Below are 24,344 nucleotides of genomic sequence, written 5' to 3' on the forward strand. Positions count from 1 at the left end.
AAGAGACAATACAAATTTATATACTGTACATGTAAACTAGCATTACTTAACAGGATTACGTGTCAGTACTTCCACGTTAACGGAAGTATGTATAGTATAGTAATTTAAAACGAGCAATTTGCGAACGTTGTTGTTTATAATTAAAACAGGATTGGTCTAAGGGGGGGTTCAAAATGGAAAAGAAAGTTGCAAAAAAAAAGGTTCTGGAAAACTGGGGGAAAATCGCATTCTTTTTACCCGAGGACATTGAACGTAGCATTACTATGACGTGTGCCGAAGCTTTGGTGCTGCGTTCGCACGCTCAGAAAAATACACTTTTAAATCAACTGCGATTTGTTCAAAACGATTACGGGGCAGCAGACATATTGTGGAAGTTGTAATTTAAAGTTACACATACTTGCGATAACTCCAAAAGCGTTTCAAATTGGATTCGATTCGTATTAAAAGGGCTTCATGTTTGAAATGGCGTTTTCTTTTCACCAGAAAACGATGAACGCAGCATTATTATGACGTACCACGTATGCGCGCTCCCGACCGGACGGACCTACTCCCCCAAGACGACGTACATGCGCGCCCCCTGGAATCGCGTGGTGGAGAGCGACCATATTGCTGCTATCGGCGGAGATAGGGTTGTTTCCCCCCCCCCGTAAGGCCTATCGGACGCGGTTATTTTTGCTTTTGTTCATGTTTGGAATAACCGTGGACGTGTGCGTGTCTTGGACTGAAGCTCGGTTCGTCTAGGAGCTAGGAGTGCCACACTCCCGCCGAACAACTTCACTTTTCCCCTTCGAGCGTATTCGGACTGGGGGGGGGAGGAGGAGAGGACTGGTAATCTCGAAGGGGGTGGGAGAACCACGGCGCTTGCAAATGGCCACTCAGGTGGAGGCTCTCCTGCCGGCCAACGCGCTTATCAAAGCGGAGGAGCGGGGCAAAGTGAGACACGGCGAACCGGAGTCGGAGCTTGAGGTCGACGGGGCCAAGCGGGGACGGGCGGGGAGGGTATGTGAGGAGGAGGAGCTGGAGCCCGGCAGCGACAACGCAAACAGGCTCGGAGTGAACCCCGGAAACTCCATGCGGGACACGAAGGAGAACGAGGAGGGCTTTGACAGCGAGGTCAAAGCCGACGAGGACGACGGTAAAAGCCGGAAGGACCTTACGGAGGCCCCCCCGCCCAAGGTGAACCCGTGGACTAGGAAAATGAACGCCGTGACCGTGGTCAGCGTGAACGGACAAGCACATCACGGTGGGTATCCCTCCGTCACTCCCCACCCTCATGTTTATTACCCCCCCTGTCACTCGCGTATCCGTGGGCCGGTCCAGCAGCTGACTTTCAGGTGGGCCAGGTAGCGTTCATGCCGTTTAAATGTCAAGCCCTGCTGGATATATTCGAAGCTCATGCATGCACCCCCTTCTCTACTCGGGGAGTCTATTCCTGGAATCCAGGGTCGGTCAAACGTGCCCGTGGGGTGTCTCGTTGCACTCGGAACGCCATCACACGCGCACACTTTTCAGAAGTGACTTGTTTAAAAAAAATGCCTCAAAAGTTGTGATGCATGAAAGTGCTACGTCACAACCGTGCACGCAAAATCGATAAAGGCACGACTCGAGTGGACATTTCGTCGGGAATGACACCCAAGTTGAAATAAACTAACTGACACGCAGGGTGAGCTCGAGTAACCGTGAGTGTCGGGAGTCCATCTTTAAAAGAGTGGAGACGCCCGCCCCGGCTAACAATAGCACGGGCCTAGCTCAACCCCCCACCCAAACATTTGCTTTCATTGCCACTCTCTACTCCGAAAAAACGGCTGCCCCGTCGTAAACGTTCTCAACTTTGTGGTTATTCCTCGATTATTCTGCCGTTTAATCGTCTCAAAAAGCTCAGCAGGTTTGTTATGAGACATCACGTGTTCACCGCACGTGTGGAAGGCATGGTCAAACTTAGCTAGCCGACACGAGCTAGCTGGCTAAACGGACCTCTGCTGCCATCGCGCCCTTGTTTTATTGTTTGTGTCATCGGTTGTTTGCCCCCCTCTGGATTTATTTACGCGGCTGTCATGTGGCCTGTGCGTCGCCAACCTCTCCCAGGCTACCAGTTAGCCGGCGACGCTAACGATGCTAGGTGCAAGTCATCCTATTTCGCTCACGAACGCGCCACATCGTGATCAGTAACGTGGTTTTGGTGTTGGTTTTGTTTTTGGGGGAGGACGGAGGGGGTGATCGGGAATCCTGCTCGTCCAAACAAAGTTGTGTTAGTCGAGATGAGGCGCTTTTAAACCTTCCAAAGGGGCCTCGTGTGCGGAAAGACAACGTGTCTCTCAACCATTTGCCCACCCCCCGCCACGCTGCCGCTTGTGATGGAATTGTCCAGCTGTTTCATGAAGCATCTGGCAGTCTGGTGGACTTTGAATGTAAAATGGCCGCAGATTGAACTCTTGCGGCATTGCCAAGTACATCCGACGTATTCTCCGAGTATATTCTAGTGTAATAAACTCGTCACTGACTATGTTTTGACATCTGCCCTCCCCCACCCCCTTTTTTTCTGTGGCCACTGATTATTCACTGGTCAGTTGGGAGCCAGACAATGCCAGAATGAATTTGTATTTGATCAGAATGACGTTTGTGTTCAAATGTTACATGGAATACAAACACTAAGCTACTTTGCGCACATTTGGACACGCTCCGCTCGGAAAGTGTTCATTAAACAGGCACACACTAACCGACTGCGGTGTTCGTGTACACCTTTGTACTTTTGCATGTCTGAATATTGAGCTGTGGGCTCTCCGCCCAGGACCGTTTTTTTTCCCGCAACCATTGATTGGGGACGTGCCATCTATCCAATTTCAAGCGAGTCCAGTCTTCTGTGTCAAGTCATACGGTCTCGCTGAGTCACGACACACGAGTCGCTTTGGATTCAGTATCTGTGCCCTTGTTAAGCTAGCTGTGCTAACGCATTCACAAAGGGAGGTTTTTAATCGTTCGAAAACCAGTCGCAGCACTCGGCGTCACAGTATGCCGGTGAGTTGCCGTGGTAGTGAGTGCTGACGACAACAAACAAACAAATTAGATACGAGCCAAAGCGATAAAAAGCGAGTGAAATTGTATTCAGGTGGGGCACGGTGGTTGCCTGGTTAGCGGGTCCGCCTCACAGTGCAAAAAGGGGCCAGGGTTTGATTCCGGGCTCCTGTCTCCATGTGGACTTTGCATATTCTGCCCGTGCCTGCGCCGGTTTCCTCCCACATTCCACAAACATGCATGGCAGGTTCATAGAAGTCTTGAAATGGTCCCTGGGCGTGACTTGGGTGCAAATGGTTGGTGGACTTTGTGTACCCTGCGGTCGGCTGGCGGCCGATTCAGGGCGTACCCAGGGGCCTAATGCCCCAAGTCAGCTGGGAGAGGCTCCGGCACGCCCGTCACCCTCCTGAGGAGAAACGCACTAGAAAATGGATGGATGTGCTATTTTTAATCTTGTATATGTATTTTGGTGTTCCGGAATTTTCACAACAGCAGAGTTAAAAAAAAAAATTTGAAGGGGCGATTGGGACGTAAAAGCGGTGTTGCAACATTGCATCAAAGCGCACGTCAGGCATCCAATCCGATTGCGATTGGACTTTTTTTTTTCCTGACTGTGCAATAAGTGAGGCTTTGCCAACCACACACACACACACACACCTCGATCATCCATTTCCTCCTTTTGTGGCCATTCACTTCTTCCCTGACAATCCTGCCATGTTTTGGTGGTTCGGTAAACCTAATACAATTGTAGTACGTCCGAGAAGATCGCAGACTATTATTGATCTTCCACTTTTGCACGTGAGCTCAGCCGCTGTTGACAAGTTTGGGAATTCCACGTTGACCCGCATTAGGGCCGCTCCCCCCATCTCAACATTTCGAGTTATTACACGATGCAGACAGGAATTCAGGCCTTTTCCAAGTCCAGATTAAAATCTTTTAGTATTTCTGAGACTTGACTGACTGGACTGGATCGGATTGGCAGATATTTAGCATTAGCATTTTCTGCAAAATCCTCGCTCGGGTATTAGGTCCTAATTAGCAGATCTGGTCAATCAAATCGGTGAAAAAAAACATGAGCGTCCAGATCGCAGGTGACCCCACCCGCCCATCACACACCCCTTCGACTGCGGAGTCTCTGTGCTCGAACCAGCAGGCACAAGAACGGTTTATACCAGCAGGCTAACGTGCTAACTCAAAAGCCAAATTCCATTTTGAAAGTGTCATTTGACTCCACCTTTTGCGTGCACGCAAACAAACACACACACACACACACTATCAGCTGTTTGAGACGAGTTCTTGTGTCAAGTGATTCCGCTCGGGCTGCTTTATCTGCCGCAGGGCTGAGTCTGCGCTCGGCGATAGAGCTCGGGTGGGTGTGGGCCGGTCACACCGATGGCGTGCCGGGTCGGCTCGGTGTTGGCATCGAGGGACCTTCCGGGGCCCTCACTGAAGAGCTCGCATCCAAAACGGTTTAAAAAAAAAAAATTAGGATGTTTGTCCCTCTCGACTGACCTGCAAATTGATCGGATGAGCATGCGAGTCGTTATCGGACATTTTGAAGCGATTGCTTGTTCGTGCGGGTTTTAATCGTTTTACGAAATTTGTCAAATGCGTAAGATGTGTACTTCAAATGCATCAAAAATCCTCCCTCAGCCACTAATTTCTTTTTGGGGGGGGGGGGTACCCAACCCTCCCACCAATTCATGACTGAACTTCATGCCCTCCCTCGTCACGGCCGTTTTGACACGCCGTCGACTCCTTGCGCCACTTTGTCCGCCAAATGAGAAGTGACAAGGCGATGTCATCAAGTGCCGTTGCGACTCTGGCGAAACGGCCCGTCCGTCGTAACTCATTGACTGTTTTCGTCCATATTTGGGGCTCGCGAGCCAGGGGAGACGGACCCGCTTCCCTCCCGACGGCGTTGGAAGTGAGCATGTTTGGCCTGAAAGCTGCTCCGCAGGTATCGCCTCTGCTTGTTTAAAATAGTCGATGTTTACTCCGTCGGTTCCAGTTGGCTGAATTGCGGCTTCCTAGCGGCTCCGTCGTCATAATCATAATCTCGCCGTGAAGCGATTTCCAAACCGGCGCGGCCCTTTTAATGTGACGTTCCGGCACGGAATAGCAGTGCAAAAGTTTCTTTTGCGGCGCTGATGAAAAAGATCATTCCAGCGTTTCTAAGCCGCGACACGCAGGGGATCCGGCGAGACAAAGCGCTTGTTTGTTGGCCGCCGTGGTTGCGGAATGCGCGCCGCTTGCCAGCACCGGCTGGCGTTCTCGTGCTTCGCCGCGGATGTTCGGCACTGCCGTCACCTTTTTTCCGGCAGCCTCGCTCTGTCCTTTCCTGAACGTCGTCTTCGAAACGAGGAGCGAACGCCAGAGGTGGCGGCCTCATTTTCAAAATAATCTGCTTTGGTTTTGTCCCCAAGGCGTATTTCTGGACTTAGCGCTAATTCACGATTTTGTCCTAGCCAAAGATGTCGCCGTGCGTTTCACGATATTTTTCGTAGTGCATACCAATACAATACAATACGCTCGCAGGGAGGAAAAAAAAACTCGCCACGTCGTGTTTTTTCTTACATTTCTTGTTCATTTTTATGTCATTTTAGAAAGTTACATTTCGATCAATTTAGCATCGAGCCTTGACGGAAATCGCGCTTCTGTGTAGCTCATGCTTTTTAAAAAAGACATTTGTGTTTGGCTGGTCAGGCCGGCTTCCCTCAAGCCCCCCCCGTGGTGGCTCGACGCGGTGCCCTACTGACGCAGGGCCATCGGGCCGCTGTTATTGCCGGCCCCTTAAGATATCATTCGTCTGCCTGATTCAAGAACAAATCGCTTGTATTCTATTTTCTCCATGAAATATTTGTCATTTGTCTTGCCGAGAGGGGAGGTACAGACTCGATTCCGTCTGCGAGGGCTGGCCCGCGGGGAAAAACAGGTTTTCAAGTGACTCTCCGGTGATGCTTGTGACGTCGTGAGTGACTCATAGTCGCGGCGCCTCCCAGGCGGGAGGGAGGCGATCGATGGCCTTCCATGACAACCTGCCGTTCCGCGCTCCGCGAGTGCGTTTGTCGCAAACCAGCACCTCTTCCCGCAATTTCGCCGCCCTTCATGTCGGACGTCGCACCCTCGGGCGCTATTCCGTCTTTCTTCCCGCTTGACTTTCCGCCCACGCGTGTCTTTTGAGTTCCTTTTGCGGGAATCCCAAAACGAGACGAATATGCTCCGAGAACCTGCAACTGTTTTGAAGTCATCAAAAAGTCAACCCGGTGCATGTCGAGTTTTTTTTTAATTTTGCCCGAGACTCGTCGTACGCGTCAGGAAAACGAGTTTCCTGTTTTTTCCGCCACCAGATTATTGAAAGCCCCGTTTCGTATTTAGTTCTGGAATGTGAGGAATGATCGAGTCCGATAAGCTGATGAAGAAACAACTCCGCTCCCAAGATGTCTCTTCAACCGCAAGCTTACCCACGTGCGGGGACGGCGAAATGACGTCGGCCTTCCAAAGATTCCGCCCGCCTTTCTTTTTGTGGAAGTCGTTTTGAGGGCTGACGTGTTCCGTCGGTCACGCCGACATCAGAGCGAAAGCCCGACAAATTTCCAGCAAATCTCAAACCGCAGTCTTGCCTGCAGTATTTGAGGGCAAAGAGCATATTTGTGCATTTTGTCTGCAGCCAGAACAAACTTTAAGCCCCAAGCGAGTACGTAACGTCGCCGCCAAATCGTTTTGCAACTGATAACCGAGCACAAAGGTGGGCAGTGTTGGCAAAAAAAAAAAAGGATTTCCCCAAATGATAAGTTAAGCAACTTTTTAGCAGGACCTTGAGTATTTCTTTTCATGGAACCTTTAGCGGGTCAAAAAGGAACCTGCTTTCGAGAGGGCCGGGAACCACAACTCGGATCTGGAACTTTGTGGATCCGCAAGCCGTCGTAGTGTTTTCTACTTTCGTGTTTCAGGTGTTTCAAGGGGGGGGGGGCTGCCATTTTGGGAATTTAACGCCCGCGTCTTGTCTCCACAGAGTTGACCGGTCCCGCCAGGGTGGTGAGAGCAGGCAACCCCCCCAAGGCCAGACGTGGAGGCAAGGTAGAAATGGATTCTTCCATTCCAGGCTCTTCAAAGTCTACATTACTCTGCGTGCATCTCCACTCAACTCGAGTGTATTTCGAGAACACTTGAAAACAACCAAGCGCTAGCATAAAAGCTGTCAAACTAAAAATCATGTCTCATGCTAAGTCAAAAAGCCAAAGAATAAAATTGAGTTTTAAAAAAGGGCAGCCAGGGCGCCTTGCCCAACGTTGATTCCAAAAAGAGGGAGCGGCGACGGAAAAGGCTCCCTCAGTTAGGTCTCGGTACGTCTACTGGTGTCCGGTCCGCAGACCTGAGATGTCGGGCCTCCGTAGGAGCCTCCGAGAGGTAAGGTTGGGGCCAGGCCAGTTTCAAGATTTGAAAACAAATCATTAGATCTTCAAAAGAACTCGAAAATGAGCCAGTGAAAGGGACGCCGGCGCAGGAGTTGCGGCATTCAGGAGCAACTGGAGATACTTCATGGAGGATCGATCAGCTGACTCCAAAAGAAAGTCCTCTGGAACGTGTTGGAATTTGCCAAAGCGCCGCCATCTTTGGCACTTTCCCCCCCTCATTGTTCCGCGTTGTCACCTTTGCCGAAAGGACTCACTCAGACCGCCGCGCATTGCTGTGTTGCTCAGGTCGGAGACTTTGGCGACACCAATAGTTGGCCCACCCCGGGGGAGATCGCAACGAAAGACATGCAGGTAGGCTTTTCATGGCTTTTCATGTTTGAACGTGGATTGTGGTCGATGGGTTTTTGCCGCCCTTGCCGAACCGTCGGTGGAAGGCGATCCCCACAGCTAATAGAGCGTAGAGTTTATAGATGGCCCTTGTCCACAGTGCCCGGGTTAGCGCCAGTTCTTTCTTTTTCCACAATTGGCGCGAGCTCTAGCTGTGGCGCTCAAGCTAGCGCCGATAATTTGTTGGGCCAAGCTCTGGCGCCACCTGTGGGTGGGAGACGGCTGGCGCTAACCCGGCTAGTGCCAGCCAGTTCTTTTTCCACAATTGGCGCGAGCTCGAGCTGTGGCGCTCAAGCTAGCTCCGATAATTTGTTGGGCCGGGCTTTGGCGCCACCTGTGGGTGGGAGACGGCTGGCGCTAACCCGGCTAGTGCCCGGGTTAGCGCCAGTTCTTTTTCCACAATTGGCGCATGCTCTAGCTGTGGCGCTCAAGCTAGTGCCGATAATTTGTTGGGCCAGGCTCTGGCGCCACCTGTGGGTGGGAGGACTGCTTTATCGTGACGATCACCGATGGAGAGGAATGACGGCCTGGACACGCGCAAGTTTTGCACAAACTTGTTGAGCGGTGAAGTCCGCCATCATCTGCAACGATTAGGAAGGACGCGTTTGCTGATCGCTCGGGTCTCTGATTGTGACAGACGAGTTGAATGGATGCTATGCTAAGTTGCCTAGCAGATTGTGACGGCGCAGTGTTGTTCTTATTAATGGCGCAGACGCTCTCGGGTCAATGTTGACGCCAGCAAGGAACGTTTGGATGCTTTTCGATGACGGCATGACGTCACTCCTACTCGGCTCTTTTGCTCCTCACGTCTCGACGCAGTGACCCCCCATTCCCCCCTCGCCTTTTGGTCGGAGCGGTCTGCTATTTTTGATCCCCGGATCGACTGGCGTGTCAGCCACGGCGCGCACGACTCGGTCGCTCGGCAGTAAAATGTGGGTCGGCATCATCGGAGCCCGGAATAAATGGCGCTTGGGGCGTTTGGGTGCGCCGGCCAATGCTGCGGAAGGTTTGTCCTTTTTAGGGATCCCCCCCATCGGTGATGCTGCTGCTATTTTGGGGGGAGCGTCGCGTAATAGGAGTGCGCGCATGCTGACGAGAAGGTTGATCTTTCGGAGCGGAGCGCGGCGGCTCTCGGACCGCTCCCCAATTGAGGGTCCCCATTGCTTTCTGTTTTTCTCATGACATTTTCTCCGCCGTCCCACCGCACGACGACGGCGCTCGCTGTACTTGCGTTACTGAGCGGCGCTTAGCTTAATCCTCGACAGTTAGCCTAATCGCCCGAAGCTAACGGGTGTCTTCTAACGGGCAGGCTTTAGCTTGACATATCCCCCCCCCCCCCCCCCCCACTCCCTCATCTCATTTGTGTCTGTGAACAATTTTGTTTTTATTTTAATTTGGGGGGGGGCGCATTGTTGGTGTGTTTTGTTATCCCGGTCCACGTCATTGTGTCCTCTAAACTGCTCTTCCCCCCCCCCCCCCCCCCTCCCTCCCTCTGTTCAGATCGAGGCAGTGACACGGACCGTGTCCTGCCCACCGACTGTCAGGCAGGGCAAAGACTCGTGGAGATCCACTGTAAGTTTCAACCGGCAGCCTGCCTGTTGAGAGCACCGCCCCCCCCATATGATTAGTACACTGGCTTTATATGTTGAGAGAAGCTGTTGACTCGCATTCAAATTGAAGAGTAGCAAACTTTGGAAGAAATCCTTCTCTTTTTTTTTTTTTGCTTGTTTTCAAACTAACTCTTAATCTGTGAGACATCTTCCGAGCGTCGGACTAACATGAACAAAGACGTCCCGAGATTTTTTTTTTTTTAAACATCTCGTTTGGTCATCTCTCCACAGCACTGTAACGATTAAAATGGGCACGCTTATTTCTACTTCCAATTTTTGTTATTCCCAACTGAGCCCTGCCAAAAATTAGTGGCCTCCCCCCCGTCCCATAAAATGGATTTAAAATGCCGCCGGATGACAGAAAAGCACTTTTTTTGTAGCCTGTCCATCTTAGCGCAGGGTTTAACTGTACTTGCGCAAACGGTAACTGAAAAAGTTTTCAAAGTCTTTCAGTGGTGAGCAAAAAAAAGTACTTTATTGCGTACGTGAACAAATGTCACAGGCAAAGTAAAAAAAAAAAAATCCTTCCTCGGGAATAACTTTAGGCAACATGACATCAGTGTCTTGAATTTGACTTTTTGACCTTTGAACCAGCTTGTTTGGCAAGCGCTCAATCGCTGAGTCGACACCCCCCCCCCCCTACTCCAAAGTTGGTGGTCATTAAAACCCCTTGACTGTTTCTCCTCACCTTCATTACTTGTATTCACCATTCACCATTCCAAGCGTGGACGGCGAGCTGCGTTTCACGGATTACGGCGACTGGACGCACGCATGCTGCGGTTGAGCTCATCTGTGTTGCATTGGCACATTAGAGCGGCGGCGCGCTAATCCCGCTGCTGCCATTTCACGCCAGGTCTTCCTTTTTCGTGTAAATTGTGTCGGACGAGATGCAGTGATAAACCTTTTTTGTTTGGATGGCGGGGGGGTCGTGGCCCCATAATGTGTTTTTGGCGGGACGTGGATTTGTTGTGTGCATTCATGCCGTGTACTTTAATCCGCTCGGGGGGGGAGAACGCCTTGCATGAGTTCCTGTGCGAACAACTCGCACCATTGTCGTGTTTGTAGCGTCGCTGCTGGCTGTTTAAAAAAAATATTTAAAATTTTTTTGGGGGGGCACACTAGGCCTAATTAAGGGCTCTGTGTCGTGCCAGAAAAGACCCTCCGGCATTTTATTTGATATTCTAAAATCTACTACTACGGAAGCGTTTTTCTAATTGAACAAAACGGGCGGGGGGGTCAAACTATTTTGTCCTGTCAGCCCACTAACACAGCAGGACACGCAGCCCCTCTGAGTGTCTCTCTTTAACGTCGGCCTTTTCATCCCATCAGGCCCACAAGAAGATATCCACCAAGAAGGAAAGCAAGGAGAAGCGCGAGAGCAACGAGGAGAGCAAGGAGAACCTCAAGACCAACAAGTTGGACGACTCTGGGGAGGAAAAGAACGGAGACGACGAGTCCCACAAGAATGGCCAGAAGAAAAAAGGTCAACTTGGGTCAATGAAACCCCAAAAAATTTGGGGACGGGGGGGGGGGGGGGTTCTGCGTCCAAATTTGAAATATTATTCTCATCAAAATGACATATTTTACGATGGTGGGTTTCACTTTTCTGGTTGCTACGCGGTTAGCCGGAGACGATCATCCCAACGTCTGTGCCGCCTCCTTCCAGATTAGTAGACAAAGATGAGTGCCACGTCACTCCAAAGTAGCTGTGTCATTCCCTTTGTTTGTCCTCGGAGTCACCGCAGGCTCCAGCAGATGCCGCACGCCCCCTGCTGGCCGGCCGCGGTCCTGCAACACACGCGATCATTGTTAATTTGCCTCAACGCCTCCTGTGCCCGCATACAGGAAACAAACAGAAGTGGGTTCCGCTGATGATCGAGGGGCCCCGGGAGCGTTCGGCTTCCCGCAACAACAGCAGGCAGAACGAAAACCCTCGCCTGCCGCCCAACGCCAGGAACGACCTGCGAGGTGAGCGCTCGGCCGCCGAGTCGACCTCGCCGGGAAACGTTTGGCGGCGCTGATTGCGCAACTGTCGCCGCAGACTGGCACAGTCAGAAGTACGAGCGGGAGTGGCGCGACGACCACGACGAGGTGTCCAGCGTCAAGAGCGAGGGGGCGCCGTTCCGCGGCGGCGGCTTCAGGGGACGCGGGCGCGGCCGAGGGAGAGGCAGGGGACGGGGGAGAGGCAGAGGTACGGCAAAGATGGAGGCGGTTTTTCGAACCATCAAGCCAACATTTTGACCTTTTTGTTTCTTGTCTTTGCTACTATTGTGCTTTCTGTCATCTAAAACAAAAAAGCCCCGCCCACAATTCCATGACTCATTTTGATGACATCAGAGCTGGAATGCTCTCTGAAATAGATTTTAACAATGTCACCTTAGAAAGAGTTTGGATCAAACCCGATGATAACATGAATTTAAAAAAAAAAAATTTAAAATCTAGAATTGCAGATGTGCTGCAGACATGATGAGGTGTTCATGTCTCTTCTCTGACTCAAAATCAATGGAGAGGACTTTCACAACTCTGATCTCGTGCATATCTCGAATTGATTTATTTATTAGTATTATTTGAAATTGAACAAAAGTCATTGAGACTCAGATCATCGGACTGGAGGTTGAGCTCACAATGCAAATTTCACATCGCAAAATGGCCACCATTGAAAAAATTAAAAAAACGGCTCATCTACTCTTTGGTGGCCTGACTATATCCCAACAGGATTTTTTTTTCCTCTCTCTGAGCGTCGAGAATGTCATTTCTAAACACGTCTCCCCCCCCCCCCCTTCCCTCCCAGGCCACTACGACTACCACCAAGGCTACAAGTCGTACAACACGAAAGACGCCCCCTACGGGCAGAAATTCAGCAACTCGGTCACCTACTACTACGACAACATGAGCAGCAGCGACTTGTACTCGGTGGACCAGGACCTGCTGAAGGACTACATCAAGAGGCAGATGTGAGCTCGGAGCGGTCGCCGCCGCCGGTCGCTTTTGTAAACCGCGGCAAGAAATGATGAGCATTTTCATGTCTCTTCTCTGACGAAAAAAAAAAACCCCGATGAAGAGCGCAAGTTTAACTCTGATCTCTCCGCGAGGGATGCGCGTCGTTGAGAGAACCAGCGGCAGGGATTTCAACTCTTGACTCGTTTCTTTGTGCTTTGCCCGCAGCGAGTACTACTTCAGCCTGGACAACCTGGAGCGGGATTTCTTCCTGCGGAGGAAGATGGACCAGGAAGGCTTCCTGCCCGTGGGACTCATCGCCAGCTTCCACCGCGTTCAGGCCCTCACCACCGACGTCGCCGTCATCCTGGAAGTAAGGGGGACGCTTTTTTGCTCCTCTCGTCGTCGGCGTTCTCGCGCGGAAGAACTGATGCGACGTTCATGTCTCTTCTCTGACATCGCTGGAGAGATTTTTTTTATACAACTCTGATCTCCGCACGGAAAACCAAAATGTCTATTTCTCATCGAGCATCTGGCGTAACGCGTCCTTTTCTTCTGGCTTTCCCGGCAGGCTCTGAAGGACAGCAAAGAAGTGGAAGTGCTGGACATGAAGATCCGTCGCAAGTTGGAGCCCGAGAAGTGGCCCCTGCCGGGCCTGACGCTGCCCAACCACACCGACTTCTCCCAGCTCATCAACTGCCCCGAGTTTGTCCCCAGGCAGCCCGCCGAGGAGGCCGCCGGTAAGGACGTGACCGCGTCCCTTGATTGACGTTTTAGCCACGCCCCCTTGGTGCCGCTTCAAAAAAGAAACGAGAATAATAAGACAAAAGAGCGCTAATGCCGAAAGGTGATCAAAATGGCCGCCGTTTGTCTTTCAGGGTCTCTGGGGGCCTCGAGCCTGACGCCACGCCCGCCCAGGGCCGAATGTGACGCGCCCTCCAACCTTAAGACGATGCCCAAGGGCCTCTCGGCGAGCCTGCCCGACCTGGACTCGGAGTCCTGGATCGAGGTCAAGAAGAGGCCCCGACCTTCGCCGGCTCGACCCAAGGTCAGCCCGGAGAAGGTGACCCCCTGGCGCCGGAACATTCCGTCGTTTTGTAATTTTTGCCCCGCCGTCCCTCATTTTCGCCGGCGCCCTCCTCGCAGCAGCAGAGGGAGAAGGACAACGCCGGCCGTTTGCCGCCGCCTCAGTCCGGTTCCTCGTCCTCCCCCGCCGTCCCCGGAAATAAGGTGAAAAGGTCAACCGGCTTTGCGTGACCTCGCGGTCCGATGAAGCGAAAAGTCCGGACGCCGGTCTCATCGGGACGCTCCCAACGTAGGAGAGCGGCGAGCAGGATGAGCCCGAGGAGCTGGACTTCATGTTCGACGAGGAGATGGAGCAGATGGACGGGCGGCGCAACACCTTCACCGACTGGTCGGACGAGGACTCTGACGGCGAGATCGACGACCGCGACGTCAACAAGATCCTGATCGTGACGCAGACGCCGCCGTACCTGCGCAAGCACCCCGGCGGCGACCGCACGGGCCACCACACGTCCCGCGCCAAGCTCTCCAGCGAGCTGGTCAAGGTGATCAACGACGGGCTCTTCTACTACGAGCGGGACCTGTGGGACGACACGTACGAGCCCGAGTACGCCACCATCAAGGTGAGCTCCTGCGACGCTTCCAACGAATCGTCAACGGTTCGGTTCTCGTCTGTCCTTGAGGAAAGTCCTTAAAAAGCGAGTCCTTAATTATTTTTTTTTGGTCCGCTATGTTGCGGTGTAAGAGAGGCAAAGGTCGGTCAAGGTCGCTTCTGAGTCCTTCCGCGTTGTGGCCTCCACATTTCTGTCCCAAAAGCCAACACCGGAGCCCAAAAGGACTCTCCTTGGCTTTTGAGCGGTTTCTGGATGCGGCAACAGAGCGAGATTTTGTTTTGGGCCGCTCCCCTTTTGTTTTCGGGCTCTTTTGTGAGGCCTTCACGTGCTCGTCCAGCGTTGTGTGGAACAGTTGGCTCCAGGAAATAAATGAAGCGGAGCGAACCAGGCGTCGATGGAGGTTCGGGCAAAGATGGACGCTCCGCGATCCCGAGTCACTCGTGTAGAATGATTTCTTGAGTGTTGTGCCCCGTGAAAAATAATCTTGACTCGTTTTCTTTTCCATCCCCCTTTGCAGCAAGAGGTGGAGAACTTCAAGAAGGTTCACCTGATCAGCCGCGAACAATTTGACTGCCTGACCCCCGAACCCCCCGTCGACCCCAACCAGGAAGTTCCCCCGGGGCCCCCGCAACCCCATCAGAGTAAGTTGATGGAGATGAAGCGGCTCGTGCTTGTGATCATCTTTTGGGAGAAAAATCACGTCGTCGCCCCCTTTTTGGTCCTCAGTCCCGACAGACGCCTTGGCGAACAAACTCTTCGGCGCCCCCGAACCCTCGTCGATAGCGCGGTCGCTCCCGACGACCGTGCCCGAGTCGCCCAACTACCGCGGCGCCCGCACGCCGCGCACACCGCGCACGCCTCACCGGAAAGACGCCGCCGTGACGCCGCGCTTCTACCCCGTGGTCAAGGAAAGTCGGCCCGTCGACGCCAAGGTGAGAGGCGGTTGGGGGGTGACCTGCTGCTAAAATGGCATTTCTGGGCCTATTCGTTTCTTTCTTTAAAACTCTTAATGTCCTCTAGACCCCGAGGAAGCGCAAGACCCGGCACAGCTCCAACCCGCCCATGGAGTGCCACGTGGGCTGGGTGATGGATTCCAGGGAACACCGCTCCCGAACCGCCTCAGTCAGGTGACAGCCGCGGTTCCGCCGCCGCGTTGAGCCGCGTCCCCGGTTCGCCACCGCTAACTCTAACGCCGGCCCCTCCCCCCACCCCAGCTCCAACGCCAGCCCCTCCGAGGGCACCCCCGCCCTGGGCAACGTGGGCTGCACGCCGCAGTCCCTGCCCAAGTTCCAGCACCCATCCCACGAGCTGCTCAAGGAGAACGGCTTCACGCAGCACGTCTACCACAAGTACCGCCGGCGCTGCCTAAACGGTAAACGCCGAGCGGAACGGGGGGGGGCGGCCTGGGCCGGTTGTACGAAACTAACCCCCGCCACTCGGATCACAGAGCGCAAGCGGTTGGGGATCGGCCAGTCGCAGGAGATGAACACGCTCTTCCGCTTCTGGTCCTTCTTCTTGCGGGATCACTTCAACAGGAAGATGTACGAGGAGTTCCGCCAGCTGGTGCTGGAAGACGGCAAAGAAGGATACAGGTGAGAGGGGGGAGGGCTGAGGAATGCCAGCCGGGATGCGGAATAACACCCCCCCCCACCCCCCCTCTAATTGGCTCTTGCAGGTACGGTTTGGAGTGCCTGTTCAGGTACTACAGCTACGGTTTGGAGAAGAAGTTCCGGCCGGACATCTTCAAGGACTTCCAGGAAGAGACCATGAAAGACTACGAGGCCGGTGAGACCAGAAACGGACGCTTACTTCTTTTGGCTACCGATTCGTGCGAATGCCTTTCATAATAGTGCCCACGAAGCTGATCTTGTGAGCGATTTCACGAGTCCTCGCAATCTTTCGCAAAACAACCTTAAACCTCACTCGCTTTTTTTTTATGACCAATCACCAAATGACACCAAAAGACGCGAACCGGCGCCACATCCAATATGGCCGATGGGTGCCAAGTCTCGTTGAACTGTATGGCGAAACGTTTGCGCCTCTGCAGGTCAACTGTACGGCCTGGAGAAATTTTGGGCCTTCCTCAAGTATTCCAAAGCCAAGGCCTTGGACATCGATCCCAAGCTGCAAGAGTGTCTCAGCAAGTTCAAGCGACTGGAGGACTTTAGAATCGACGTGAGTCCAAATATTCCACCTGGGCCCAATTTGACTTTTGCGACCGATGCAACTACAGTTAAAAAATAAAATAAAAATCCGGTCGGTCCTGTCTTGTCGCTCTCCCGCAGCCCCCCATGGAGGAAGGAGGCCGCCGGAGACACTCGTCCAGCGGGGACGGCCGCCGCCGCCACCCCTCGCATCCCTCCAGTCGCCCCCACAGCCAGAACAGCAGCGGCTCCAGCCCCCCCGCAGCCGCCGCCGCCGCCAAGGACGACGCCAAACTTGACACCAAGACGCTCAAGTAAAGAGGGGGGGGGGCCTTGCACATAAATATCACGTCACATGACGCCGATTCTTCATTGACACGTCACTATTTTTTTTCTCCCCCCCCCCCTTTAGGGTTAAGGAATGAGGGCGAAAATATATCATGATGTGCTTGAAGAGGATGAGTTACATTTGGGAGATTGTTTTTTTTTCTTAACGAGGCAAGCAAGCAATGAGGTGTCAAACACGCATTTTTCTTTGCACATCGTTGCCAGTCCACCAGGTGGATGTTTTTTTTTTTTTTTTTTTTTTTAATGGTTATCCAACCACAATTTTTGTTTCCGAGGATTGAATTACATATCTTTTTTTTTTTTTTTTTTAACGGGTGTGGGGAGTGCGGCATCCAGAGACAATTTTCCGAAGCGCACGTACGATGTCGACGACATCCAAGCGGACCAAAGCGCCTTCGAAAAAAATATTTGATTTGCTGGAATTTTTTTGGGGGGGGGGGGGTGAAGAGGAGGAAAATAACCAAATGCTTCAAAACGAATATAGAAGAGGTGGACGAAGAGACTTGGTTTGAGGAGTTGCCTTATCTTGAATGCTTTTGAAGTTGTTGTTCCCCCCCCCCCCCCCCCTTCTGAGCACGTCTTGCCAACTGCTTGAATCGTCTTCCCAGTGTCATTTGGGTCCTGTTACGAGTGCTGCGAGTCCCACCTTGGCTTTTGTCGCCTGGCTTTGTTCGTGCTTAAGCGCATCCGCGTTCCATTGGAGGAGTCCTGGACCTTTTGAGGGGGGCGTGGGCAGGGGGGGAGGTAGGGACGACGTTTCCTGATAATTGTTTTCGTACACATCCCATCCATGAGCTTCATCCATCCATCCGTCAAGGACTGGAAGAATCAATAAATCCGGATTACTTGAAGAAACAGGAAGTGACACAGGTGCTCTGGGCGGATATTTTGGCGGAAGGGGGAGGGGGGTCATCCTCTTCCTGTTTGACTGACACCCCCCCGACCCCGCACCCTCCTCCACACACACACACACACGGACGGACGGCTCCATGTCTGTGGCCAAGTGGACTCCTCGCGGACGCCCTCCCATCAAAATGTAAATGTGAACTCGATCGATGAAGAAGAGAACTTTTTGCCGGATGTATTTTTTGCCTTACACGTGTACGTACTCCTTAACTTGCTAATGCTTCTGGATTCTTGGGGGGGGGGCAAGGAGGTAGCATATGTTTGTGTGACATGGGCAGGATTCCGTGGGGGTGGGGGTGGGGGTGGTTGTTCCTTTTGACATCTGGAACATTGAATGTGTATTTAAATCGACAAAAGGGAACGGAAAAAAAAAAAGCTCAAGCAAATTTTGTTTCATGTTGAAATCTCTTAAATTTCCCTGTTCCCTTTTTTTTTTTTTTTTTTTTTTTTTAATTGATTGGCACCTCCACCACAACTGGATTCAATTTTCTGGGGGTTAACGTAGAGAGTCTTAAAACATTTGTGCGTGTGTGTGTCTGTCCCATGTCCAAAAAAAAAAAAAAAAAAGCAATTATTTGCCTTCTTCGTGTCTTCTGATGTGGACGTCGCCCTCATTTTATCTTCCAACGCAAGCAGAGCTGGACTTCTTCCTTCCCTTCTTCAGGGAGACTCGATGTTTGCATCAGTGCTTTTTTTGTGGCGACTTGACGACAAATGAGAGCCGGCAGGAGGAGTGAAAAACAAACAAAATGGATACAAAGATGAAATTGCGCTCACTGCTCCACCTCTCGGGACATTTGGAGGATTTCGAGGCCTTGTGGGAGTTGCCCACCCCCCTCAAAGAAACTCTAGGAGGTGCCCGCAAAAAAAAAAAACGGTGGAAGGGTGACAAAAACAAAAAACAAGCGTGTGAGGATGATGGCTGTTTATGATGTCTGCAGACTGAAAAGTACAAAAATGTCATAAAGCCATATGAATATAAGAAAAAAAAACTGTATATGAAGCGTTGAAATTGTTCACTGCATCACTGAAAAATCTCTTTAGGCTTGTTATGAGGAAAAAAAAATGTGAAAATGCCCGGGGGGGGAAAAAAAGCAAGGAAAAAAAAACCAAACTAAAATGGAAAAAAAAATGTAAACTACTTGAATGAAAACGTGTATTATAACATTTAATATTCGCTATCCGCTTTGTAGGCTGATGTGATTGGCTATTATTATTATTAGTGTTATTTGTAATTTGTAGTAATTATGCTTTTTTTTTTTCCTTTAATTAAAAAAAAACGGACACAAAAAAAAACGCCTCAAAAACCTTGGCTGCCGAGTCATCATTTCCTCACTCATATTGTCAAAATGATCGTTTATTGACGGATTTGTCAGCAAAAAAAAACAATCGGAGCAGCAACGTGGGCTTGTAATACGCAAATGGTTCATCGTTACAATTTCGACGGGTTTTCACCAAGTGTACAGCGCGTCCACAAAGTTGTGCAAAGGCCTTGATTGTCTTTTGGTTTTTCTGAGCGGGTATCCTCGGTTGAGGAGTATTTTGCCTGAGATGTGAGATTCTTCCTCCAACGATCAGCTCAGAAAAGTTGCGCGCGACAATCATGAATGTGGAACTCGGTTACGCTAACAAATTAGCATTGCGATTATCGCAACGCTTAAAGATTTAGCGCTGGATTGTGTTGAATTTTTTTTATTCCCCTCCACGAACTGTGAATGGGCCTCAGTCAGTAAAAACAAAACAACAACAATGATAGTGCAAAAGAATTAAACCTAAACAAAAACGGATCAACAGCTTTTAAAACGAAAAAAACTTGCAAATAGGAATCAAGATGGCGTAACGGCGGTCAGTGGGACTTGGTGGGCGTGTCGGGGATGCTCTCGGTGAGCGGCGTCAGTCCCAAGAGCAAGGTGTGGCGTTCGTACTGCTTGGTCTGCCGGAACTTGGCGTCGGTGCCGTGCAGGCGGTCCAGCACGCCGAAAACGCCGAAACACTGGTTGAACCTTAAATCAACGGGGCCGGGTTCAAAGTCAGAACATCACCACGACCCGGAAAGTTCCACGGAAAACTGACCTGAGGTGGTGAAAGTCGTGGAACTCTGGGGAGGGTAGAAAGGGCAGGTGGTACCCGCAGTGGGAAACGGTGGTACTGACCAGCGCCAGGCAGTACCACACGCACGTGCTGGACACGTGCGAGCCCAACAGCACCGGCCCGATCACCACCGGCAGCAGGTTGGAGAACTGATGGCGCAACAGAACATGATCCTCTAACGAGGTGGCTTAATGCCTTTTTGTGACTCCTCCAGTTTCTCTCTTTGACGCAAGCTGCCAGTGACGCACCGAGTCCCTGACATCGGGATTTTGCTTTAATTTATTGCCGCTTCTCTCCCCGACATCACACCAGCGTGGGCAGCTGGTTGAAACGGACGTTGGAAGAGCCCTTTGATCAAAAGGGGGGAAGCGGCAGCAAAACAGGCCAAAATCCAGATGGCGGTGACTTATGGTATCGCCGGCGGCTTTGCGACATTTGCAGGGAGAACTGGAGCAATCGGAGAAAGACGTGAAGAAAGTGCGCGTTTACCAAATGTTCCAGCGGGTGAGCGTAGGTGGCGACCACGCCGATGGGGGCGGTCCACTCGTGGTGCTGCTTGTGGAAGCGCTTGTAGAGGCTGGGATGATGGAACAGTCTGATGGCAAGACACCCAAAGTAAGTAACAAAATGTGAAACAAATGCAGTCAGTGGGTCGGTGTTTGCTACCTGTGCGAGTAGTAAAAGAGAACTTCCTCCAGGATGGAGAAGATAGTGAGCTCGGCGAGGGCCCAGTGGAGGGTGGGCAGCTGGGGTCCGCAGGGGTCTCCTCTCCAGCGGGTCAGGTGGTAGGCGACCACCACGGTGGGTGCAGAAATGAACATCTGGTTGAACAGCACCGTCTTCAAAGCGTGGCGAAGCTTTTCCGGGTCCACCTGGACACGGCCGATCGTCGGCCAATCACAGCACCGTTTTTATTTCATAAACCGTGGCTCTATTTTATTTTTTTTTCATAATGATGTAATTAAAAAAAAAGAAACTAACCACTGTAATGCAAATCCATGTATCATCTTAAATATGTTTTATCTTATCATTACAGGGCGTAGATGATTGGAAAGAAATGGATTGACTTGGCCTTCTACCTCCAACTAAAAACATCGAAGGACATGTCACGTATGTGAATTCTTATCAAAATTAACAGTACATGTTTTGTAACCAGAGCGGTGTTTATTAATCCTCGACGTGAAAAGGGATTTTAGATGGGACACACTCAATGTGGCCAGAAAATAAATCGTCGTAAATCGAACCGAAACAGGCGCTGGCGAGGCTCACGTTTCCGGGTTTGTTTTCCTTACGGGTCCCAACACGTCAGCCCCATAGTAGCACGTCGCCCCCTGCTGGAATGGCGTGTCACAGCACCAGCAGCTTGCTTGCCTTCTTTTTTTTTTTTTTTTAAGTCTTGCTTCGTTTCGGGGAGAAAAATAAACCTCTTTAATTCGGCCAGTGAGGTAAAAATACAAATAGGGAAATAAATAAAAGTCAATGTCTACTCTGATAAGATAACGCTTGGAGAGTAACCTCCGGCACACGTTATCAGCCATCTATCGTGGAGGAGATAAAAGGACTTTGAACTTCTATGCACAAGCGCATGCGCACAAACACAGAATGAGTCATCGCAATATTTGTTTTGCAATTTGGTGTTACTAACAAAAACAAAAACTTATGATTGTGATTTCTTTTTTTGCTCAAATTCCCAGTCTCAAAGTAGCCGTGCAGTACCTTGAGTCACTCTCATGCTTCATCGATACCGACTAAAAATAAACCACCCGTGCAACTTTCTAACCAGAGTGACTCAAGCATGACTGAGCGCACTGACGCATCACGCTGTTGCATCACATTGGCTGTACGTAGTCTGGGAGGGACGAGCCAAAACCTTACCGGGTCGTTCTTGTCGGCTTGGATGCGGTAGCGGGTGATGAAAGCCGGTTTCCCCGTGGTGTCCGCCAGTAGCAGCAGAGCGTTGAATGTCCACAACACCACCATGGGCACCAGCATCGTGCCTGCGGATGTCACGCTATTACGGCATTTCTTTCTTTTTGTGAAATAAAATGACCACACATGAGCAAATCAGTCCATCCTCCTTACCCATGTAGAACAACGCCTCGTTGTGGCCCTCAAACATCACGTAGACTTTGGTCCACAGGTTCTGCCAAAAGTTGCCCGAAGCTCCCAAAACTTCTGAAGATGCCTGCAACAAACAAGGCCCCCGCTGTACCTCGTCGGCCATCTTTCTGCAATGTTTCCGTGTTACGCCAATGTGATTTTTTTTTGTCCATGACGCTGACACCCAAAAAGTCGCTGTGCGGCTGAGTAAGGAAGTCGCACCATGTCAGCGAATTACCAAACGCCGCCAGGAACAGGATTCCGGATCCGATGACAATGACGGCTTTCTTCACGGAATCCCACAGTCCTCCCGAGGCCTCCTGAGAAGACCAAAAAAAAACCCTCACATTTGGTCACGTAACATCAAGTACAAGCGACAAGTCCCTTAGCCTGCCCGATTCCCGTGGCATCTGGATTTGGGTCTGCTTTACTGGTGCTTCACTTTGAAAATTCTGAATTTGGCGCTCATGGTCCCGAAGACCACCGCTTCCCCGTTTTTGGTGGTATTGTGAAGCCCTTACGAGACTCTCGAGAAATCAACTTGATGTTGTTGCGCAACCGTGTCTATTCTTTCATCTGGCGGGAGGGCGCCACCTTGCAGGAAGAGTCCAAGCCCAGGTTAGGGGAAACGCACTTGGCGGAGCTATTGTGTCGAAAACAAAAAGAGGTTTTGCTGGGATGTTGTTCTATGAAAAGTGATCAACATGCTCATGTGCCAGTCACCCAAAAAAAAATAGAAAAAAAATGTGAGGGGGTTTTCCCAAGGAATATGAAAATCCCCACCAGCGAATTGACTTTTAAACATTTCATCATCCATTTCTCTGCCTCCGGACCCCTCACAAAAGTTCAGGACTTTGGTCTTTGGGATGCGATTTCAGAATGAAGCTAAAATGCACTCTGGCCAAGGACGGCCGCTCGTGGAGTCCGCTTTCCAGTCGCCACGAGTGTTGCAACCCGCCGATGACAGTGGCCAATTGTGATGAAACCCAACAAACCTGACTGTCCAGACAATAAGCGACGTAGTCATAATAACTCAGGTGTGCGTGTGTGTGTGTGTGTGTGTCAAGAAGCACTTACCTGTCTACTGCTCGCTTGTGCTCCCCTCATATCTAGAAACACCAACAAATAATTAGCAGTTCTCGATTTTAGACATTCTCACATTGAAAAAAAAGTACAAGGAATAGCTCCACTTGCTCGTTGCGCTTCATTGATCCAAATGTAACATTTGACAATCTGAAACGTTTGTATGAGTCTCCAGTCGCGGGACACTTCATTAGGGACGCCTATCATCTCTTTGCAATTCTTTGTGCCGTTACAAAGATGTTCCGATAATGTACAGATGGATATGTAGCTATGGAGCACAAATGCACTGTACATAGACTCCGTTTAGGCCTCACGTTAAAATGGATATTCAAATTGCTTTCACAGAAGAATTTTTGTTCATTTTTTAATGCAAATATTCAACCACCACAAGCTTGGATAGTCACACGCGCGCACAATGGGATATTGTAGCTCTGCGACTATACGAATGATATTTAGGGCCTTTAAAAATCGACAAAATAACGCCAAGGGGCGGATGTGGGCACGTTTTGGAGTCGCTCACCTGCGCGATGCCTTGTTCCACCGCAGTGTTGCTGTTGTTGTGTGTTGGAACTCCGAGTCCGGGCAGTCAGCTGGCTTTGACAGCGCTTTGTTGACAGACAGCCCAGCGACGCGCTGATTGGACCGCTGCGGGTCAGCTGACCGGTGCCGTACCCGGAAGTAAAGTCTGGCCCGCCTCTCTTGCAGCCTCGCTCGATGTTTGTTTTCCTTTCCTCGACTTTGCTTTTTAAAAAAGAGAACGTTTTAACCTGCACATTTCAGAAGGACCGGTAAGGTAAAAATTGAAATACTTTACAGGAGTAACTTACATCATGTGCTTACTCGTTAAACTCATAGAGAATAAAGTCACGTTCAACGGGTGTCAACACACGCCCACCCGATTAGCGCCGAAGTTGAGATATTGCGTTTAATGATCACTTTATCGCTATAAACACGTGTTGACAAAGTACTTTGGCAAGATGGAGGAGTGTACATAAAACACGATCGGATCTTAATCGTCTTTGACTCTATTCTTTTATCTCATTAAATGATTGACTCGTTGTTCACGATAAAGACAAAAAGAGTCAAATCAACCGTCGCATAATGCACATACAATACATTGCACGTTTTCTTCAACAATGTGTTCACTCATTATTTTTTAAATAAAACTGAAACGAGGAGTCGTTCATTTCTGAAATGACTATAATAAATAATCCAACAAAAACAAATGAGATATGCATGTATATCAATGCAATGTATTGATTTATCATTTCAAGATGACGGTTTCCGTTACAATACAATATTTGAACTTCATCTACGAATGAGCAGAGCAGGTCCCTTTGATTAAATCATCTGATTCGGCCCTTGAGCGCAACGGTGCAGCCCTTAGCCCAGGGTTGATGTTTTTTTCCTATTTCGGTTTGTGACGACCAGCATGTTTGCTCGCCCAAAACAAGCCTGCCTGCAAGGTCCAATCTGCTGGCTGCATTCACTCACTGTCGTCACGCTCCTCAGGTCTGCCCCGCAGTGGCCGTATGTTGCCACTACAGCTGTGCCATGATTTCCCAAGTATACAATAGAACGCATCTTTTTTTTTTTTTATAGAACGCTTTCGCAACAGCTGGAAGTGTAACAAAGAACATTTAATAAAAGAGAACAATAATACACATTGAC

The 24,344-nt window shown here is 50.6% G+C and overlaps 2 protein-coding genes across 6 annotated transcripts; one reads left to right on the top strand and one right to left on the bottom strand.

Moving 5' to 3' along the window:
* The first annotated feature begins 588 nt into the window (after positions 1–588).
* On the top strand, positions 589–18,483 carry LOC127588996 (la-related protein 1-like). 5 transcript variants are annotated; one of them, XM_052048039.1, is made up of 22 exons: positions 591–1,243; positions 7,028–7,092; positions 7,716–7,781; positions 9,318–9,389; positions 10,757–10,910; positions 11,273–11,395; positions 11,469–11,618; positions 12,219–12,381; positions 12,593–12,737; positions 12,936–13,104; positions 13,243–13,427; positions 13,511–13,594; positions 13,684–14,010; positions 14,519–14,642; positions 14,728–14,933; positions 15,022–15,128; positions 15,216–15,373; positions 15,449–15,593; positions 15,677–15,786; positions 16,049–16,176; positions 16,287–16,459; positions 16,558–18,483. In XM_052048039.1, exons 1-22 carry the CDS (start codon positions 868–870, stop codon positions 16,568–16,570), a joined length of 3,243 nt encoding a protein of 1,080 aa, XP_051903999.1. In that variant the 5' UTR covers positions 591–867; the 3' UTR covers positions 16,571–18,483. The 5 variants fall into 5 exon arrangements, with proteins under 5 accessions (XP_051904003.1, XP_051903999.1, XP_051904001.1 ...); XM_052048041.1 differs by having other exon boundaries at positions 13,243–13,412; XM_052048042.1 differs by having other exon boundaries at positions 13,243–13,412; positions 13,514–13,594.
* Positions 17,808–23,256, bottom strand: LOC127588999 (fatty acid hydroxylase domain-containing protein 2-like). Its single transcript, XM_052048046.1, is given in 10 exon segments — positions 17,808–19,402; positions 19,473–19,639; positions 19,980–20,085; positions 20,157–20,362; positions 21,366–21,487; positions 21,573–21,656; positions 21,659–21,675; positions 21,813–21,910; positions 22,668–22,699; positions 23,194–23,256. Coding segments are annotated over 9 exon segments (987 nt in total). The 5' UTR covers positions 22,698–22,699; positions 23,194–23,256; the 3' UTR covers positions 17,808–19,245.
* Positions 23,257–24,344: the final 1,088 nt, after the last annotated feature.

The sequence above is a fragment of the Hippocampus zosterae genome, chromosome 16, assembly GCF_025434085.1.
Source record: "Hippocampus zosterae strain Florida chromosome 16, ASM2543408v3, whole genome shotgun sequence".
Taxonomy (NCBI): Eukaryota; Metazoa; Chordata; class Actinopteri; order Syngnathiformes; family Syngnathidae; genus Hippocampus; species Hippocampus zosterae.

Bases quoted from the DNA above. Each gene is read 5' to 3' on its own strand.
- LOC127588996 (XM_052048039.1), top strand. From the start codon at position 868: ATGGCCACTCAGGTGGAGGCTCTCCTGCCGGCCAACGCGCTTATCAAA. The intron at 7,093-7,715 runs GTAGAAATGGAT...TGTGTTGCTCAG, and splicing joins AGGCCAGACGTGGAGGCAAG to GTCGGAGACTTTGGCGACAC. The intron at 13,595-13,683 runs GTGAAAAGGTCA...CTCCCAACGTAG, and splicing joins CCGCCGTCCCCGGAAATAAG to GAGAGCGGCGAGCAGGATGA.